Genomic DNA, 22814 nt, shown 5'->3' on the forward strand with positions numbered 1-22814 from the left:
GAATAATTGGTTCATAAATGAAAATTAAGAAAGGATGCATGGTTTGTTTTGACGTAAAACCCTAAAGCTTAGTAGCTGGAATCTTGAATGCATGTTCTAAAAGGATCAATAGAAATTGTGTCGTAACTTAAACATGCACTTCGAGCTTAGCCGATAAAACTAGGGTTGTAAATCTAATCATTCATAGTCAATAAATCGTGTGCTTACGAGAATGGTATCATAATGGTTTTACCCTAAACACCTACACCACAAAGGATTCGCTTAGAAATGGTTAAATTGATGCAACATACCCTAAGTGATAACTAGGGTTTAGCACGTTGAGGACGTGACCTAGTTGCTCTTATTTCCAAACTGAAACTCTCATACCCTAAAAACTTGCCCACATTCACAGAATGTAGGGACAATAGTGTTGAGAGAGAGAGAGAGTACGAGAGAGATACACAAGACATGCTCCCAAAGAATGATTCATATTGATATAGAGTTAGCATATATAGGTGAGACCCAAGTCAAGTGAGAGATGATATATATCGTTGTAACATCCCCACTCAAACAAAGGTCTCTAGTTGCGAGTGAAAAAACCCTTGGGGAGAACAAGGGAAAAACCCGAGCCCCTACACATACCTACGATACAAAAATGATTTACTATAAAGTTTTCTTGAATACAATGATACATGCCTCAATCAGTGAGACAAGAACTTGGAACAATACCAAGTGCATGTCTTAATGAACTAAAGCGAGCTTCACTAAGAGATTTTGTGAAGATTTCTACAACCATTTGATCATTGGGACAATGCTCCACCATAATGGAACCTTTTTTGACTTCATGTCGAACATAATGATAATGAATAGTAATCCGGATTTTTTACAACCAGGATTACTACCACAAAATTTGGCCAAAATCCCTATCAAGAGCTTACCATATCACTTTGGGTTCACTCTTCAAGCACTAGGTATGCTACATTGCTTCTCGATTATGATAACTCTAGCAAATAGGGGGAACAAGTTCTTAGGAGGCATGTCAATGTAAAGGGTAAAAGGGATGGTTATCTTAGTGAAGATGAAAATGGATTACACCTAGGAGTTGAGTGAGTGCATAGATTTTTGAAAGGACTAGCCTCCAACTACACATGGGCTCCGCCTGCATCACTAAGATTTGGAATCTATCACCATCATTAGAGGACACCTCACCCTAGCACACAAGTCAATATCCACATCATGGTGTCATTTGGATCTTACACAAAAGCTTACAAGCATGGACCCCTTCTGTCACATACTTATATGTATTTATATATATATGGGGGAGTAAAGTCAAAGCAGCTTTTGGAAGACGTTTTTTATAATCTCAATAACTCCCAAGAAAAAGCAAATTTCAAGAAAATTCACGCGAAGCCCGATTGGTTTGAACCTGCTCTACAAAGTTGTAGAAGAAACTTTTTTCAGATTCTTCACGGATTTGAAGTTACGAAGGTGCAGACTGCTGGCTACATGCAATTTGCTTCTCTCTTTCACCACACAAACTTTTCATTCTATCCTTCTTGTAAATATATTATAATAATGTGCTTTGGATACCCACCTCTTGTAATCTAGCTCCATTTCTCTATTTTGTCTACCACCACCCTTGGCTTCTTTCATGATGACCAAGGTGGAGACTTGTCCCATCCACTATTCTCTATATTTTCAAAGATGCCATACATCATCTAGGATTATGTTAATCAATAAGATTAGCTTAATCTAATCCCTCATGGAGGCTATATAAAGAGCCCATGGAGAATGGAGGGGGGAGAAGGACAATGATAAGCACATGAGAGCACTCTAGAATACCCTCATGCTAGTCCATCTCTTTGAGGTAAGCTATGAGTAAGTTCTTTTATTATGTAGCATAATGGCAAGCTTCCTCTACCTCTTCTCCTCTTGTCTCCTTCTCTTCACATCTTCTCATTCCATGAATACATAATGGAAAGCTTCCTTTACCTCTTCTCCTCTTGTCTCCCTCCCCTCTCATCTCTCTCTCTCATATTCTAATAGGGTGTCTAGTACATATATTCTCTCTTGTAAATTTGTGTCTTGGTTCTTTTGATTCTCTTTGAGAAAAGGGATGTCCTAGCACATCTTCCCTTTGGCTAGGTGGTGCCCCTCTTTAGTTCTCTTAGTGAGGATTAGAGGTTGGATGGGTAAGAGGCAACCCATTCATCATTTCAGCCCTCAAATAGCAATATGCTTTGATTTACTATGTTGTATATAGTCTTTGGTAAGACTAATAGCACTTTGGTTATCGCATCGAAGAGATGTACTAGATGATGAAGGATGTCCCAAATCTGCAAGTAGTTGTCGAAGCCAAACTAGCTCGCAAGCTGCTAATAATACAACAACATATTCGGCCTCAGTTGTAGAAACCACAACACATCGTTGTTTCTTGCTGGACCAAGAAACCAAACATCCATTTACAAAGAAACAATTCCCACTTGTAGATCGCATGGATAAATGTGAACTTTCCCAATCAGCATCTGTATATCCAATAAGGTCAAGAGAAGTTGAAGAAGATAAATAAGAATCCTCTCGACGACGATAAATAAGACCAAACTCCTTAGTACCCTTGAGGTACTTAAGAATACGTTTTGCATCACTCCAATGAATAGTGGAAGGGGAAGAAAGATATTGTCCCAAAAAGTTAGCTGCAAATAAAATATCTAGTCTTGTGTTTAAACCAATAAATTGAAGACAACCAACAAGATTAGCAAAAGGTTGATGAATGGCTGATTCTTCATTGTGTGTTGTAGATGTACCCTTGGTAGAGCTCAAAAGAATGGGAGTGTTGGCAGAGTGCGCATTTGTCAACCCAAACTTCTTAACAATATCATTAATAAACTTTGTCTAGCGAAGAAGAAGAATGCCTTGTTGTCGGTGTCCTTGAACTTGAATACCCAAACAAGAATGTATCTCACCAAGATCCACCATTTCAAATGCAATCGATAAAAGCTTCTTCATAGCATCCAAGAAAGCAATATTATTTGACACAAGAATAGTATTATCAACATATAGAGCAAGAATAATAAAACATTTGTCTTCCCTTTTGATGTAAAGATTTGGGTCAGAAAAACATGCAACAAAACCTGTAGATGTGAGGAACTGATCAATCTTAATATACCAAGCATGAGAGGCTTGCTTCAATCCATATAATGCACGATGAAGCTGGCATACACGATGCTCCTTTCCTGCAATCATAAAACCTTCAGGTTGCTCCATATAGATTTCTTCTTCAAGATCTCCATTGAGAAAAGCCGTTTTAACATCCATTTGGTGAATTTCTAGATCAAATAGTGTTGCAAAAGCCAAAAGCATACAAACAGTTGTGGAGCGCACAACGGGAGAAAATATTTCTTGATAATCTACTCCTGCAATCTACGAGTAACCTTTTGCAACAAGTCATGCTTTGAACTTATCAAACGAGCCATCGGCTTTGGTCTTGGTTTTATAAACCCATTTACATTTGATAGGAACACGATTTGGGGGGAGTTCAGTAGGAATCCATGTACCTTTGGAGATTAAAGAATCGTACTCAACTTGCATAGCTTCTTGCCATTGATCCCTTTGAGACAAATTGATAGCTTCCATATACGATATTGGATCCCCTTGGACAGACATATCATCATCAAAGACATCATATTCAATAGAATAGAATCCATGCTCTATCTCAATAGGAAGATCGACATATATCTCCAAATTTTCATCAATCTTCTTTGGAGGTGAAGGAGGTTTATGATCATCAGAATTAGTAGACTCACAAAGCAAGTAAGGAATGCACTAAGCAAAGACTATGTATCATCTGAAACATCTGACGACCATGTGCCACCCATAGTCTTCTCATCATCACGACTAATGATAACCTTTTGAATAGAAGGATCATTAAATTTGTAACCTTTGGAATGATCTCAATAACCAAGAAAAATAACCTTCAAACCTGGAGGATCCAACTTATGTCAAGTGTCCTTGGGCACATGAATATAAGCAATGCAGCCAAATAAGTGAGTCAGGAAGTGCAGACAATATATAACGACGAGCTGCTTTGTCACGATGAATCCAATCAGTATGATCAATTTTCCATTGTTCAAATAACAGACCATCAGTAATCAGAGAATTGTCATTCATCACATCAATAGGTTGAACTGAGCAAGACAGGTCACCCAAGACAATATCAAATAATTCGTCACCTTCAAGAATTAGCATCATCTTTGCTTTCCACCCAAGAAAGCCTTGTCCTTGGAAGAAGGGAACCGAACGTTGGCCAGACGGATATCCGTTAACAATTATGCAATTGGCCATGCATGTATCTCGAGAGAAAACAAATAAGATGAGATCGTAGAATGTGCAAGGCGAGATGACGCATATAAGAAAAGTGTTGTTTCGATCGAACAAAGAACGTGAACGAGAATAAAACATCGCTAAAAATAGCAAGATATTTGCTTGTCGTAATCAACATCATTAACGAAGACAAGGGATTAACGAATTGTAATTGGGGATTAACGAACTATAATTAGAGTTATAGTTTTAAATAAAGAATCGCAGATTCGAGCAGAATTTTTGTCTTGAATCCTGAACTATCATAACTTTTGATCCAGAACTTCGATTGACAAGCGGTTTCAACAGGATTCAAGAGCTCCGATTGACAAGCGGTTTTTAAAGACAAAATTAACTAATACTTCTAATTTGAACAAGTTCATGTATCAAATCATTACTTGTGCAAAGAATTCAATCAAGTATAAACAATGAAACAACTTATCTTCCTTGTTGTTGCTACGCATCCATAGCTCTGATACCATGTTGAGAGAGAGAGAGATACACAACACATTGTCGAAGGATTTGTCAAAGCAAAGCAAAGTCGTGTCTACAGAAGACCTTGACTAATTTCTGGATAGAAGATCAGCAAAGATGCGAAGATGAAAGAATCTGTGTGCAGTAATAGATCCTTGAGACCTCATCTATGCAGCAATGATAAGATCAAAAGCAAGTTTCAGCTAAGCATAGAATTCATCCTTCAATGTCTGGTTGCTTTCAGTTCATAGGAGTTGAACATATACATAATCAATATGTCTTCAAGCTTTGTGTTTGAATCAAGGTATCAAGGAAATTGATTCATAGAATTGTACTAAAGTCGATTTAAAAAATATATATATACATGCATACTATCAAAAATTTTCTGTTATTGATAGTCAGACATCGTCCTCTGATTCTGCCGGCATTCAGTCCAGAACCTTTGCACAAAGCTGTTGTCACTATTTTAACAGTGACTAGTTGAGCTAGCAACCCTTTTCCAGGTATAGATGCAGTCTTTTGAAAATGCAAAAGCTCTTCACCATTTGTAAAGCTCAATACAGGATTCCAGGGTACTTCAATGCAATCAATCCCAGCATGTTTTGTGTTATTTTTGATAAGAAAGATCCACCAGCAACAACACACTTTAACTCATAGGGTGGCATAGTAAAAGCATGCCTTTGTCAAAACATTCAGAAATTTCCTGACTCCATTATGATCATGGAACATTTTTGTCTTCTCCACATTATGTAGGTGTAGAGCTTGTACAGCTGCAATCTTTTCCAGACTGACCAGTAAAATTTTCGTAGTCCAATGAAATGTATGGGTTGAGTGATGTAGTTTGATCCACACAAGAGGGAAGTCAATAACCCCTTCAGACATCACTTAATCATCCTGCAACATCCAAAGATTTGAATATTACTCGTCAAGGATTTCGGTGGCTCTCTGTGTGCAAAAGTTAGGTACTTCTAACAGTTGAACATCTGCAGATGACAGATTCTGTGCCCTTAAATGCTTGCATCATCTCAACAGTTGTGACTACCTTCATTTGAGTATCATTTAAGATCACTTGCATATCTGTACCACTGAAATTTTCTGTCTGTAATGGAACCCAATAGAGATCAATTTCCTCAGCTATGGGCAGCTGCTGTGTAAAGATTTTCAATATCTCAAACGTTCTTTAACTGTAGGTAAGTCGCACGAAAGAAGCTAATCCAAGCGCACAGATCAAAGCAAGGTTACATTGAGCAATTCTGATCAATTCGTAGCAGCAAAACAAACACACTATTAAGAGTTTCTACACCCTCAAGTTTTGTCCACAATTGATTTTTGTAAGTGATCCATTTATCCACAATCAATCTGACAAGACCGATGAGGTAATGAGCTCCGTCAGAATTTTGTTATATGTCGCCTTCTTTTTACCTGCACTTCTGATTCCCTGGATCATCCTTCCATTCAGCATTAGTTCAGTACCGCAAGGTTCCGTCCCAACGACATCTATCGCTTTTTCATACTGACGGACTGCAACTGAAACATCTATGTCATGTGTTAGTTCAATCATTCGATTACACAAACGTTCGGTGCCAATTTCACACTGCAGGATGCAACGAATTCCACACTGCAGGATGTAACGAATTCCACGATTAGAGAGAAACATTCCTGGTTTCCTTTGTAAGAAACATCAATCACCTCAGTGCTGTTCCACTTCTTGAAATTGAAATGTTTATGTCCCATCTGAGCATACTCACTTTACTGGCTTTCTCTGTCATCCTCTCTAGCATCTCCCTTGGTCTAAGCTTTTTCTTCCCTGAATTGTAGAGTTTTCTCTACGCCTCCGAATCAGCTTTTCCCCCCAAAAATAGCCTTTTTGTTTTTCTTCCATTTACTATTCACAATCCCCTTCCGCTTAATAAATCGGTTCCTTCAAGATTATTGCCTTGTCAAACTGCCCTGCACGGCTGAGAAGATCAACCATGCAAATGTGGTGCTCTTTTGTCGGGATGATGCCATACACAGCACTCATAGTATCAAAGTACATAAACCCTCCTCCACTCGCCTTGCAAGACTGCAAGCAGTAAGCATAACAACAAATGTGACACTGTCTGGCTCCACATGTTCTACCAACATTTCCCAAAATGAGTTGACAACCCTTTCAGCATTGCCAAGGTCAGCATACCCAGAGATTAGAGCATTCCAAAAGACAACATTTGGTATTGCTAGCTTATCAAACACTTCTTCTGCTTTTTCAAATGCACCACACTTAGCATACATGTTCACCAATCCATTGCCTAGCACAATATCATGAGTTTCCATTAGCCCCAGCCTTCAGATCTCAGCATGTCAAACAAGTTCGAAAATAGTATGAACCTTTAGTACCCTTCGCTTAATTTCCATAGCAATGATACCGAAAAGAAGTATTTGTACGGCTAAGCTAATGACATACCAAAATGATCCACTTATTCCATATGTAAAAGTCTTATTTGCTGACTGTAATATAGTTAAAACCCATGTCCAATGACTGACAACATCTAGACAGACATCCTCTAATTACATGTGATGATAAGAAGCAAGTGCCTTGACAAATGATCCATGTTCAGCATAACCTTTTTGGTTGATTTCACATCTCGGATGCGCAGCAGTTCGACATCCACCCCCTCTAATCCTGCGTATCCTCCGGATGGGCCAACTACCCATGATCATTATCATCAAGATCCACAAACAGATCAATCTCTTCATTATGCATTTTCGGTATATCAACAAGATTATCTGTCATATCATCTGTCTCTTCCATTGGAGTTTCTTCTCGTTGCTCTTCTCTTGAAAATTCTTCCAATGCGTAATATTCATCATCTCTTTTCTTGAAAATCTTGATTCTTTTTCCAGCAATAGGCATTCTAAGCACTGTCCCATCCAATTTTGTCAGCTCATATGTTGCATTATCAAAGACATGTCTGACTATATATGGCCCAAACCATCTTTTCACCATCTTTCGAAGTGCAGTATGATGATTTTCAAGGCTGCTATCAAAGACTAATACCCAATCTCCCTCTTCTATTGCTCTAGGCCGCAAGCGATGCCTGCTGTCAAACCTATCCATATTTCTTAGTCTAGCAGCCTTCAAGCTGTCAATAGCTAGCTGAATATCCTCTGGTCTTCTCTCCAACTGCCGAATCCGAAGAGCTAAGAGCTCCTCTCTTGTCAAATCCTCTTGGCAAGGTAAAACTGACCAAGTCAAAGCACAAGTCTCAGTCGGCATAACAGGTTTCTGACCATACATCAACTCTGCAGGCATATATCCTGTGATAACACTGTGAGTGCTACGATCAGCCCACAAAGCAAATGGTAGAAGTCTCGGCCATTCTCCAATCCGTCCTCTACATGCTTTGGCTAATGCTTTCACTATCGGCGGATGCCCTCTTTCACTCTTCCCATTTCCCTCTGGATTATATGATGTAGTTAGAGCCAACTTGATTCCTAGCTGAGAGAAAAACTCCCTAGCTTCATCTGCATCCAATTCACCACGATCCGCAGTGATCTTACCCACACAACCATACCTGCAGAAAATTTCTTCCAATAAGATTGGTAAGATCCTCTCTAGCCAAAACAATGTATCTCATCTACCATAGACCCATAGGCATAGTAGCCAAATCAACTACCCACTTATAATGAATGCATAGCGGATAGGTCGAATGAAGCTCATCTCGATGATGCACTACCGAATACATCTGGTAGTCTCTGTAAGTCTCAACAAAGTGAGAAACATCTCTATACATGCCTTTCCACCAATATTTCTCCTTGATTTTCTCATAAGTAGCCCACACTCCTCTATGACCAGCCCAAGGACTCTCATGAAACTCCCTCATCACCTGTAACTGTGTCTCTCTATCGCAGACAACCCGCAAAGGTAATCCGTCTCTTTTCGTTGGATGCTTCCAAAGAAATCTGTCCTTGAGAAAATAACCATAGGCTTTCCTTCTCATCTTCTTGAACTCTTCATCTGTCCATTCATCTCTTTTGCTTAGTGTACTAAGGTACCTGCCAATCTGCAACCAATCTCTAGCATAGAGTTCTTCTATGAAAGCCATAATATCATAGACATGGCAAACATGATCAACCATAGTGGCTGAAATTTCTGCATCATCCTCTTCTGCAAATAGCATCTCCTCATCATCATATCTGGCTCTAGACAACATATCTGCCACTGGATTATCCTTCCCTGCTATGTGTTTAAATTCCGGATTTAATGACTTGATGTATGCAATCCATCTCAACATGGCTATATCCGGAGTAGAGCAACTCGTAATCATACCAATCAATGGCAAGCAATCTGTTTCTACCACAACTGAAGCTCCAATAAAGTACTCCTTGTCACATTTGAGAGCCGTAACAATCCCCAGTAACTCCCTCTTAATTTGTGGATATCTCCTCTGTCTCTCGTTTAAGACTTTTGACCCAAACCGAATACCATACCTATTTCCATCTGCATCATCTTGACCCACAGCCCAACCTATGCCAATTGGACTAGTGTCAACTATCAATACAATAGGCTTTCCACAATTATAATCCGCTTTCCTGAGAGTAGGAGCATTCTGCAATAACTTCTTCAATTTCCGCATCACTCTAGTGTGGCTCTCATCCCAATAGAATTTCTGCCCCTTTCGAAGCAGCTGATATAAACAATCTGCTATGTGTGCAAAATGAGATATCCAAATCATATAAAACACACAAGCTCCAATGAATCTCTGTACCTCTGAAGTGGTAGAACAATACTCCGCAATCTTGCCTATAGCATCCACCTTATCAGCTGAGGGTTTCCTGCCATAATACCCACACATATGTCCAACGATGACAACCTCATTCACTCCAAAAATAGATTTTTGCCCTGAAAGTGTCAAGTTCACTTCTTCTAACCTGGCCAAAATCTTCTCACAAGCTGAAATATGATCAGCCACAAAGTATCTGCAACCCTGCTCATTTAGACTCTCATTCTTCTCTTCCTCTGCACACCCCTTAATGGGCACATCATCCAAGAAAGGCATAGTAAGCTGAGGTATATAATCACGAAGGACCTTATGCATGGCATTCATCATATGTGCAATAGAATTAGTGGCACCTTGAGGCAAGGTACACATCCTGACAAGCCCAATAGGAGTTGTCATGGTGGTTATGTCCCTGCTTTCCAAAGCCAGCTGAAACTGATCATATCCTGAATACAAATCACCTAAAGAATAGATGGCACGTCCAGCAAATGCTTCTGCAAACTCATCCACAACTGGACCTATACCAACATTCCTGATAGTAACTCTGTTTACTGGCTGCATGTCCTGAATAAATCGGAGAGTACCATTCTTCTTTGGAACTATAAACCACCTGTTTGAGTATGGTGCAGATGAAGGCTCAAGAATTCCCATCCTGATTTTCTCATTCAATAAATCAATCATCTTTGGCAGGTGTGCTTTAGGCACTGGAATAGGTCGAAGATTCCATGGAATATGAGGAATAGTAAAAATGACCATAGGAGCAACAATATCTAGATTCACACATCCAATCTCATGCGGGAAAAAAGAAAATCCCCTTCCATGTCGCTCAAGCATCTCCTGAAAGCATTGCTTCTCTATGGGTAACAAAAAATCACCATTTCCAATTTTCAATTCAGCAAGAGTCTCTACTGAAAATTTATGACCAATATGCTTTGGATTCCTCAAAATTGGCTGTTTGGCAGCCCTCTCTATTTGCTGATCACTGTCAGGTGGAAGCGGTACAGCTACCGGCTTCACCTTCTTATCCACAGTTTTGTATTTTGTGTCAACCCTGGCTTCATTATGCTCTTCTGCATTACTCAAATCTTGCTGTAAATCAGCAATTCTGCACTCCAATGGCTGAATATCCTCAGCCCTCTGCTCTATGGACTGCATAGAAATAGCCCTAAACTCTGGATGCTGAAATATCTCAGCAGTAAACTCTGTTGGCTGAAAGTTTTCAGCCCTCTGTGTCTCTGAAAGCTGATCATAACCAACTGGAAACTCTGTTTGCTGAATTTCTTCAGCACTCAACACTTTTTGCTGAGCCACCTCAGCCTCTGACTCAATCTGTGACACAAAATCTGCAATTTCATGAAACATGTCCAAGGATTGCACTAATACATTACTGTGACAACTCTGCATATCAGTTTTCAGCATATCTTTCATCTCTTCCATCGTATCTGCACAAATCATACTGTCATACATCCCATCTATGTGCTCATCATCCTCTAAAATTCTTGCATTTTTCAAATTTTTCTCCTTCCTGCATATGTACTGCCTGGCAGCTCTAGGCAACCTAGAAATCTTCTGATAGCTCATCGAACTGTTTGTTGAAATCCCAACACAACCGGAGGAGAAAACATTGCTGCCACGAGGCGAGAACTCCAATCTCCTCTGCTCTGTACCATTGTCGTCTCGCGAAACGGCAGTACCTAATGAAAACCTGAATCCCTCACAGTGGGCAAAGGTGCATCTCTGAGAGTATCCATGTTTCTAACATGGTTCACACACACAGTCATAAACTGAACTGCTCTCATACCATCTTTACTACGAATCCGTGCGTAAGCAGATCCATCATCCATTACCTTTGTTTCCATGCGCATCTCTGTGATGAATGGCTGTCCAAGAATTATGGGATAAGAGCATGAATCCTGCACAAAGAAATGGAAATCCTCCTCTACATCACCAATAGAAACCCTGACACTAGGACAGGCAGCATACAAATCACCTACAGTGTTATTGGCGGCTCTCATATGCCACCCATGCTCTACATCCATAGGCCATCTGTTACTCTCATAAACTCCACGAACTATGAGATTAATCTCTGAACCATGATCCACCAAAGCAACATAAGGCACCTGTTTCTCTCCAATCTTTACCATCGTCTCTGTAGTTGCCCTAGCCCAATGACTCCGCAAAAAGTGACTACGCGGTATCAAGACAGGCTCATCAGTTTCAGCATAATGCATAGGCTGAACCCTCTTCTCTACCTGCAGAAAAACAGAAGCATTCTCAACCATAACCTCATCCTCATCCTCATCCAACTCCCCAATCAAAACTCCCTGTGTAGCAGTGGTAGGCAATGCATGTCTTTTCCTCTTCAGGACCTCTTGAAACTGATCCTGAAACTCTCTTTTCGAGATGCCCAAAACCTCAGAAATAGTGAAAGTCACCTCACTGCCAAGTATCTTATCATTAAAGATTTTCTTCATGTCTGTAGATGTCTCAATATCGGACATCAATCTAAACCCTGGCTGCTTTCTCTCTCTAGGCTCTTGCCTCTTTTCTTTCTTTTGAGCATCTTCCATCTGTCGATCTGGCCCTGGTCTCAAAGATGGCCCTGCAGTAGGTGGTGTAACAAACTCACCCCCTCTAGTCTTCTTAGCTGCACTTGGATTTTCTTCATCCCTCTTACGCTTCTCCTCAACAAGTACATCTGCTCCATGAGACTTAGCCAAATAAGCATAAATAGAGTACCTGTCAATAGGTGAATCCCAACCTGTCTCTGATCTGATGCTGGAGCCTGCACTAGTCAAAACAGTTTGCTGAATTTTTCCCTTGTTTGTAGTCTCTGTAGCATAAGTCCATAGTGCTGACTGAGTCTCTGATCCCTTCTCAATCTGGACTCCATATGCAGAAGCATCACCTCTAGCTGTCACATAAGAAGTACGCGTAGCCATGTCATCCACTAACTTCTTCATTCCACCTTTACCAAAGTTGGTAGCAAGTGGAGCTCCTGTCTGAGTCAACCAAATCTTACCATCTTGTCCCCAATATACCAAATTCTTCCTCCTTGCATCCTGAAAAGATTCACAATCCCTGCAATGCTGATGGTCCATACTATCGCACCAAATACATCTCCGATCTCTCCTAGGTGCACTAGGAGCATTCCTAGGTGCAGTAGGAGCACTAGAAGAAGTAGTAGGCGCAGTCGAAGCAAACTGCTCTTTCAATTTTCCCACCAACTCCGCTTTAACTGACTCCAGTGGCAAATCTGTTATGCCTTTGATTATGTCATCAAGAGAGGTAGGCACCGATGGAGCGGATGGTTTTGGAGCAGAAGGTGCAAGCATCGATCGTGGAACAGGAGGAATAGGTGGAGTGGAAACAGTAGGCACTGGCATAGGCCAAGAAACTGGCTGAGGAGGAGAAGAAATAACAAGGATAGAAGCAGGCATAGGAGCAGATGATGGTGTCGGTGTCATGGAACCATTCTGTAGGCGAGTCTTCCATATCCTCCTCTTGGTCAAAGTCGAGACTGCATCCTGGGCATCCTACCAATCCGTTTTAAGACCCATAGGCTTCTGCGATCCTCAAGAAGTTCACCCAACTCTTCCTGAAGAGCAGGATCTGCAGCTTGCAAAAAAGCTCAACTTTTTCAACATCCAATGCTCTTTGTTCAATGGCATCAAGCTGAATATACCTCTCTTCAAATTCTCGAATCAACTCCGAAGCAGCTAGACCTTTGTTTGGCATGTAGACCCACTCTCGAAATGACCGCCGAGTAGCCATACCAAAGTCCTCAAGGAAATATTCTTCTTTCAGGGCCTTCTTAAAATCTTGCCAATGTGTATTTTGAATAAAAAGATCAGTCACTTTCGCCCTTAAGGCGGGTGTGACAAGACGAAGGAAGTACTTACTCATAAGTCCAGCTGGAACTCCAAAAAAACCCATCTTGATCTCATATGTCTTCAAATATGCTGAAACATTACGGCCATCAAATAGCTTCTTCTCATTCTCAACTGCTTCAATCGCCTTAGTCGCGCTGTTTGCATTCTCCTGCTCCGAATAGAGTTGCCTTTGCTGAGACAACTGTTGTTGATGCAATTGTTGCTGCTGCTGCATATACAATTGTGTCTGCTGATTTTGGAGCTGCATATACATGGACATATTCTGAAAAATCTGCTTTAGATCCTCTATTGAAGTACTTGACGCAACAGTCATTGATGGCGCTGAAGTAGAAGACGCAGCTGGAATCGTGGAAGAGGCTGAAATAGAGGCTGAAGTATCTCCCATCCTGAAATTTCTGCGACGCTTTCACGTCGGGTTCACCAAAGATGTCAAAGGATTTGTCAAAGCAAAGCAAAGTCGTGTCTACAGAAGACCTTGACTAATTTCTGGATAGAAGATCAGCAAATATGCGAAGATGAAAGAATCTATGTGCAGTAATAGATCCTTGAGACCTCATCTATGCAGGAATGATAAGATCAAAAGCAAGTTTTAGCTAAGCATAGAATTCATCATTCAATGTCTGGTTGCTTTCAGTTCATAGGAGTTGAATATATGCATAATCAATCTGTCTTCAAGCTTTGTGTTTGAATCAAGGTATCAAGGAAATTGATTCATAGAATTGTACTAAAGTCGATTTTTTTAAAAAATATATATATGCATACTATCAAAAATTTTCTGTTATTGATAGTCAGACATCGTCCTCTGATTCTGCCGGCATTCAATCCAGAACCTTTGTACAAAGCTGTTGTCACTATTTTAACAGTGACCAGTTGAGCTAGTAGCCCTTTTCCAGGTATAGATGCAGTCTTTTGAAAATGCAAAAGCTCTTCACCATTTGTAAAGCTCAATACAGGATTCCAGGGTACTTCAATGCAATCAATCCCAGCATGTTTTGTGTTATTTTTGATAAGAAAGATCCACCAGCAACAACACACATTAACTCGTAGGGTGGCATAGTAAAAGCATGCCTTTGTCAAAACATTTAGAAATTTACTGACTCCATTATGATCATGGAACATTTTTGTCTTCTCCACATTATGTAGCTGTAGAGCTTGTACAGCTGCAATCTTTTCCAGACTGACCAGTAAAATTTTCGTAGTCCAATGAAATGTATGGGTTGAGTGATGTAGTTTGATCCACACAAGAGGGAAGTCAATAACCCCTTCAGACATCACTTAATCATCCTGCAACATCCAAAGATTTGAATATTACTCGTCAAGGATTTCGGTGGCTCTCTGTGTGCAAAAGTTAGGTACTTCTAACAGCTGAACATCTGCAGATGACAGATTATGTGCCCTTAAATGCTTGCATCATCTCAACAGTTGTGACTACCTTCATTTGAGTATCATTTAAGATCACTTGCATATCTGTACCACTGAAATTTTTTGTCTGTAATGGAACCCAATAGAGATCAATTTCCTCAGCTATGGGCAGCTGCTGTGTAAAGATTTTCAATATCTCAAACGTTCTTTAACTGTAGGTAAGTCGCACGAAAGAAGCTGATCCAAGCGCCCAGATCAAAGCAAGGTTACATTGAGCAATTCTGATCAATTCGTAGCAACAAAACAAACACACTATTAAGAGTTTCTACACCCTCAAGTTCTATCCACAATTGATTTTTGTAAGTGATCCATTTATCCACAATCAATCTGACAAGACCGATGAGGTAATGAGCTCCGTCAGAATTTTGTTATATGTCGCCTTCTTTTTACCTGCACTTCTGATTCCCTGGCTCATCCTTCCGTTCAGCATTAGTTCAGTACCGCAAGGTTCCGTCCCAACGACATCTATCGCTTTTTCATACTGACGAACTGCAACTGAAACATCTATGTCATGTGCTAGTTCAATCATTCGATTACACAAACGTTCGGTGCCAATTTCACACTGCGGGATGCAACGAATTCCACACTGCAGGATGTAACGAATTCCACGATCAGAGAGAAACATTCCTGGTTTCCTTTGTAACAAGCATCAATCACCTCAGTGCTATTCCACTTCTTGAAATTGAAATGTTTCTGCCCCATTTGAGCATACTCACTTTACTGGCTTTCTCTGTCATCCTCTCTAGCATCTCCCTTGGTCTAAGCTTTTTCTTCCTTGAATTGCAGAGTTTTCTCTGCGCCTCCGAATAAGCTTTTCCCCCCAAAAATAGCCTTTTTTTTTTCTTCCATTTACTATTCACAATCCCCTTCCACTTAATAAATCGGTTCCTTCAAGATTATTGCCTTGTCAAACTGCCCTGCATGGCTGAGAAGATCAACCATGCAAATGTGGTGCTCTTTTGTCGGGATGATGCCATACACAGCACTCATAGTATCAAAGTACATAAACCCTCCTCCACTCGCCTTGCAAGACTACAAGCAGTAAGCATAACAACAAATGTGACACTATCTGGCTCCACATGTTCTACCAACATTTCCCAGAATGAGTTGACAACCCTTTCAGCATTGCCAAGGTCAGCATACCCAGAGATTAGAGCATTCCAAAAGACAACATTTGGTATTGCTAGCTTATCAAACACTTCTTCTGCTTTTGCGAATGCACCACACTTAGCATACATGTTCACCAATCCATTGTCTAGCACAATATCATGAGTTTCCATTAGCTCCAGCCTTCAGATCTCAGCATGTCAAACAAGTTCCAAAACAGTGTGAACCTTTAGTACCCTTCGCTTAATTTCCATAGCAATGATACCGAAAAGAAGTATTTGTACGGCTGAGCTAATGGCATACCAAAATGATCCACTTATTCCATATGTAAAAGTCTTATTTGCTGACTGTAATATAGTTAAAACCCATGTCCAATGACTGACAACATCTAGACAGACATCCTCTAATTACATGTGATGATAAGAAGCAAGTGCCTTGACAAATGATCCATGTTCAGCATAACCTTTTTGGTGGATTTCACATCTCGGATGCGCAGCAGTTCGACAACATGCTCCCAAAGAATGATTCATATTGATGTAAAGTTAATATATATAGGTGAGACCCAAGTCAAGTGAGAGATGATATATATAGTTGTAATAAATAGGACTTACTTGCGAGAAATGATCTAGGGTTTCTACCCTAAGGATCGCTTGCTAAAAAGATGAAACTCGATTTGAATTGGAATCCTAGGACCGACAATGTCAGCCTAGTGCAGTTAGGAACGGATTATTATGAAGATACCCTAACCCTATTTCCTATCTAATCATGATTCCGTGATTAGAAGACACCGTTCGATGGGTAAAATAGCCCCATGGATTAGATGCAACGCTTGTGCAACAAGTTGCAGAGTCGCTTGATCTTGTGGTTTGATCACAAGGGAATGGCCAATTCCTCGGAATGAGATTGGTAGATTCTTGTGCAAGTTTATCTTGCAAGAGGATGAATAGTCATCCTGATATAGCACCTTTCTTGGGAAGAGTGACCAAGATAAGGGGATTAGATATTTGCTTGGAAGCAAAGGACCAATCATTAATTTGGAGCAACATATTTTGTGTTAATAGAACTTAAGGTATTGGTTAAGTTGGGTTAATTGGGTATGGCCCTAACCCAAAGACATAAGGGTTAACAACAAATCCTTCAGGATCTTGCCGAGTCTCAATTGATCCTGGATTGAGTGCTGGATGCATTCGGAAAGAAGGATTCACTCCTTAGCAGTTGGCCAAAATATCAACCACTGGAACTGATTGTGCTTGTAACAGTTTAGAGAGCATTGTTTGCTTTGTTTTCTCAAAGAAATAAAGGATGAAAAGATATCTAATGCTTCAGGTTGAAGGCCTGAAGGGAGAGGCAGCCTCAGTTACCCCCGACTGTCTGCCTGACCCTAACCAAGGGGGTTGTTAACTGCGCCGGGAAGGTGGACCGAACGCACCGCGAGAGATCTCTCCGTTGAGCGCTACTTGGAGCAGGAGGATCCTTGGGTGCCAGGGGGGCTCTGGCTGTAAATCCCTTGCCTTCCGAGCCCTGCACAAGAGGCCAATGTGACTCGGGATTGGATCTCAAGGCCCGCATACTAGTCTATGGGGCGGAATCTTGGATTAGTAATCCCTGTGGATTGCTAGATAGCCTTCGGGTGGATTATGGATAAGCCTATGGGCTGGACTTTATAAATGTATTCCAAAGATAAATATGATAACCAGTTGACAAGGAACTTGTTTGACACTATTTTTCTATGTCAAGTGCTAAGATTACGTGAAGGAACCGGTGCCTAATGGACTAATTAAGGAAGCTTCTTGATGCAAGTCCAACTAAATGTGATAGGTAATTAGATAACTAAAAAAACCTGAGGAAAGTGTGGTGGATGTGGCCATGGGTCCGTCCTATGGATGGGTGGTCCCGGTTGGCTAGGAACTTTTCTCAATCATGATGGACAGCAAGAAAATCGTTTCAAAGGACACGAACAGCGAGGGCGCTGACCTAGAGTCTAAGTTATAATAATCCCGGCTTACGTTATTTTAGGAGAACGGAATGGGACTATGCCATATATCAGAGAGGTCGAGCCTTGCATCCCTCTCGTTTCCCATTCTCCTTGAACCAAGTGCACCGTGAATCTGCTTCAGCCTTGGCGTTTCTGCATAAAGTAGTTCGCTTGGGGTTCAAAGATAATTGCCATTTAGGAAATGACCATTAGGAAAAACCCTGATTCAGGTCGGGGTCCTAAGTGGGAACGGCCAGAATACTTCCGCTACATGGCAAACGCGGAAAGTCCTAGATCGCAAACCCCATGACATTCCATGGGAGTGCTGGGTGGAGCTTTCTAGATCTCCTTTCCGATGGACTTCTAAGACATGTCCTGAAGGGAATAGGTGGACACGTTACAGTTGGTGTCTTGCATTTCCTTACTTTTAATGCTTTCTTACAGAAGTATGAAGCATGTAACAGGTTCTTAGTGTTTCGAGGCATGTTTATGACCGTGATGCGTTCCTCGGTTTATCGACAAAGGGTTGAGATGATGAACATCCTAGATCATATGTATAATCCATCACCTTTGTACGTGGAAGGAAGATGGATGGGTGACTCAAGAATCTAGTATATAGCTGCCCATTGGTTTGCATATCTTCAAACCAACCTAAAGAGGATCAAGTGGTTGGAAGACCCGAAGATCGTGAACCTGTTCATTTTTGTGGAGGCTCACGTAAACTCAACTTTACATATTCAAGGTCGGAGGGTTGAGCTGAACTCATATGTATATGAGGAAGTGACCCGTGTAATCCCCGCCGATAGGATCAAGGTATTGGGGTGCTATGAGAAGAATGGGTTTCAAAGGAGAGGATACCCTAATCTTCCGATGACTTACTGATTCCTAAAGATCCATGACCCGAAACCATACTATTACCTAGCTCCCGTAGATAAATGTAATACAACATTATTCTCCCCAAACTAAATATAACAGTTGCTCTATCATCTCAGGAAATGTTGTACTCCGAAAGGGCTAGACCCATATAAATGGAATAAGACTGCTTTTTATCAATGTCTATTTTGTCAATGAGAATTGATAAAAAGTTAAGTGGCTAGATTGCTTGATTGATAGCTGAAATGGAGATGAAATATAAATCATAACGATTAATGAGTAATAACGTTAAGAAACCTTTATCCAAGCACAACCCCAGGTACAGAATCCCAGTTCGCCTCCTACATCAAGTACTGTTGTAATCCAGGAGAAAAAGTTTCTTCTCAAGTAGATTAAGCCGTCCGAATTTGACGGGAAAGGTAGGACTGTCCAAACGAATGCTGAAATTTGGATAGTCTATGGAGGATTACTTTGAAGCAACCGGTACTGCACCCGCCAACCAGGCTATGTTCGCCAAGCTGAAGCTCACCGACGAAGTCGAGCTTTGGTGGAAGCAATGGTGCAGAGATCAAGGGATCGCAGAAGGATCCGTTACCTGGGAAAAATTGAAGAAAGATATGCAAGGAAGATACTTACCACCTGCGTATTCCATGCAGAAAATGAATGAGTTCTACGAGCTAAAACAGCTGGGACTCACTCTTGACGCCTACTACTCTAAATTCGTCTCACTTCTTAAGTATGCACCACAGATGGACATGACATAGCAAGTGTCAAAATTTTGTGCTGGTTTAAACCCACTAGTGAATACCCGTCTCGAATCTATGCACCCATCATATCCACAGGACACACTCATTTGAGCCGCGCCTATAATTCAGGAAGTGCAGGCTAGGCCAAGAAGTAACAAAACTTGGTCTTATAATGACCCGAACAGAGGAGCATTTAGGCCTCAAATGAAGAGAGTTCAAGGTCAAAATCGGGGACAAAGAAAGAAAGCAAGAACTAATAATGTCAAGAACTTTGTCCCTACCCAAAGCAATGGCCGAAACCTCTGTTGTTTCCATTGCAAGGAGCCCGATCATTTCAAGAGGAAATGTCCCAAGCTTGGAGGAGGACATCGCCAGGCACCTTTCCAAGGAACGGGCCATGGCCAGGGAGCCGTTACTCGAGGTAGAGGAAGAACCGCCTATGTTGCCAATAGGAAAATGTGCGAAGAAGAAAATCCGACTATGGAAACAGAGTTTGAAAGGGTGACAGTCCATGCCGCTCTACACAAGAAAGGCCCGAATCGCCAGTTCTTGGTGATTCAGACACCGTCGGACTATCAAGGTAAAGGTTTCAAGACCTTGATTGATTGTGGCAGTACAAATTCCTTTATCTCACCAGCTTTGCAAAAAGATTAGGAATAGCCACAGTAGAAGCACCTACCTTGCTTGTGGAATTAGCAAATGGTCATGAGGTCACTTTTATCATGCAAACTACTAAGGTGGAATTCTTTCTGGGAGCAAATACGACTTCGGTCAAATTTAGAGTCATGAACCTAGGTATCCATGAGTGTCTACTTGGTATGGATTGGCTTAAACCTAATGATGCCCACATTCATTGTGGAAAGGGCCAAATTTCCTTTCAAAACTCTGAAGGGGAATTGGTCACAACTCAAGGAGCGACTGGAAAGCCAAAAATTCAATTGGCCAAAGCATCTCGGCTTATAAAGGGAGTTAAAAAGGGACTACCTATCTACTTGATTAAGCTCAATAAGTTAGATCAGAAGCAGGAGTCTAGTGAAGGACCTTCATGGCTAAAGGAATACGCAGACGTATTTCCTGAAGAGCTGACAAAACTCCCGCCTCAAAGAGAAGTGGATCATGAGATCGAGCTAGTGTCAGGAGCTGCGCCAATTGCAAAGAGACCTTATAGAATGTCCATCTCGGAAGCAATTGAGCTAAAGGAACAACTCAAGCACATGCTAGATCAGGGCTACATCCATCCTAGTAGTTCACCAAGGGGAGCTCCAGTACTATTCCAAAAAAAGAAAGATGGAACGCTTCGACTGTGTAGTGATTGCACAGGGTTGAATCATTTAACTGTTAAGAACAAGTACCCTATTCCTAGAATAGATGAGCTTCTTGATCGTCTTCAAGGTGGAAAGATCTTTTCCAAGATTGATCTCAGGTCTGGTTACTATCAGATAAGGATCAAGGAAGAAGATATCCCAAAGACAGCCTTCAACACAAGATATGGACACTTTGAGCTTCTAGTTATGTCATTCGGGCTTACAAATACACCTGCCACCTTCAACAGGTGAATGCAAGATATCTTTAGGCCATATCTTGATGACTTCATACTCGTCTTCTTCAACGACACTCTAGTCTATTCCAAACACGAAGAAGATCATGAACCCCAACTTCGGATTGTCCTTGAGACAATGAGAGCGCATAAGCTCTATGCTAAGATGAAGAAGTGTGCATTCTTCAAATGTCAAATTGAATGTATGGGATTCATCATATCAGCAAAAGGAATCTCAGTGGATCTGGCCAAAGTCAGAGATGTGCTAGAATGGCCAATACCAACAACTGTCAAAGAAATACACAGTTTTCTTGGATTAATAGGATGGTATAGGGTCTTCATCAAAAACTATGCTTTGATTGCAGCACCTCTGACGGACTTACTAAAGAAGCAAACATCCATTGCATGGTCAACTGCCGAACAAACCAGCTTTTATAAATTGAAGCAAAGTTTGGTATCAACACCTATCCTAAAACTTCCAGACCTCAGTAAGGAGTTTGAAGTTGTAACTGAGGATGCCACTTGGATAGATGAAGGCACTCTCAACCATGAATATCCCCAGTTTATCTCGAGATGAGGACATCTCGATTCCTCTAAGGGGGAGAGAATGTAATATTCCTGCTAAAAATATTACGAGGCCGTGTGAAGTCTCAGGCAAATGACAATGCTGGCATTGTGGTCACGGACTGTGGAGTTTTTAAATGGTACACTCTCCACTGGCCAATTGAGACTTAGGATTAAGAAACCCATATATGTTCATGTGAACCTCCTCTTGGGAGGAGGTCAAGATGAAATTGATTAACTTATGGCAATTTTTTAAAAAAATTATCCCTTCTTTCCCCCAGCCGAAGGCCGTGCTGGAGGGAAGGGAGTGAAGCGCAGTTGATTCAGTACGAGCTCAAGGTCATGGAGGGAGAAGGGCCATGTAAATTGGCCACATGGGAGAGAGAGGGCTCCTCTCCCTAGCCTATAAAAACCCCCTGTGGGGGGGAAAGTAAAGGAGAGGAAGAGCGTAAGAGCCTAACGCTGCAGTCACCAGGCCATGTTAAGAGAGAGAGAGTGGAGAGCATCGTCGCTGTGTGGGAGTCGTGAGGAGGAGGAAGCTGCCACCTGAGCTCGAGGAACTAGGCCATGAAGTCGCCGCCAGTTGTCGCCTTCATTTTCATCCACGTGGTTTTTCCACGACCCCCAGAAGCTTCTCAAAAGCTTCTTGGGAATCTTCTAAGGGCCCCTTAGAAATCCCCCCTTCCTGTGGCTTTTATAAGGCCCTTCTAAAGTGTTTTTTTATAAACCCCCCCCCGGGAGGATTTAAGCACCCCTTCTCGTGGGGTTCCACTAAAGCCCTATAAGCTCACCTTGCCTTGGGGTTTAAAGCAACCCTTCCCATGGAAATCCTCACTCCCGGGTTTCAAAACCCCTTTTCCATCGGCCCTACAAAGCGGGTTTTTCAAAAACTGGAGTTTAAGCCCCTTGCATTCCACAAATTCCATTTAAAGCTCCCTTCCTTGGACTTTCATGAGCCTTCCCAATCGGTCCTTATAACCCCGGAATTTAAGCACTCTTTTTGGTGCACAGATCAGATGATGTATGCTCGTGTAGTGAGCGCCGGAAGGTCCCCAAGAACAAAAGAACTCTACTTTTTGCACAAAACTCAAGGTAGAAAGCATGCACGACAAGAACAAGAGACCAATT

General features: G+C 41.3%; 1 protein-coding gene across 1 annotated transcript; it reads right to left on the reverse strand.

The window, feature by feature from the left end:
- Positions 1-5767: 5767 nt before the first annotated feature.
- On the reverse strand, positions 5768-16122 carry LOC148008894 (pentatricopeptide repeat-containing protein At2g34400-like). Its single transcript, XM_087673936.1, has 10 exons — positions 15908-16122; positions 15275-15519; positions 15095-15105; positions 14895-14999; positions 7253-7296; positions 6958-7132; positions 6746-6874; positions 6232-6427; positions 6052-6062; positions 5768-5956 (listed from the first exon to the last, which is right to left on the reverse strand). The coding sequence occupies exons 1-10, from the start codon at positions 16120-16122 to the stop codon at positions 5768-5770; spliced, it is 1320 nt and encodes a 439-aa protein (XP_087530062.1).
- Positions 16123-22814: the final 6692 nt, after the last annotated feature.

Source organism: Lygodium microphyllum, unplaced genomic scaffold (assembly GCF_053477565.2).
Source record: "Lygodium microphyllum isolate KBCC unplaced genomic scaffold, Lygodium_microphyllum_v1.1.10 scaffold_50, whole genome shotgun sequence".
NCBI lineage: Eukaryota > Viridiplantae > Streptophyta > Polypodiopsida > Schizaeales > Lygodiaceae > Lygodium > Lygodium microphyllum.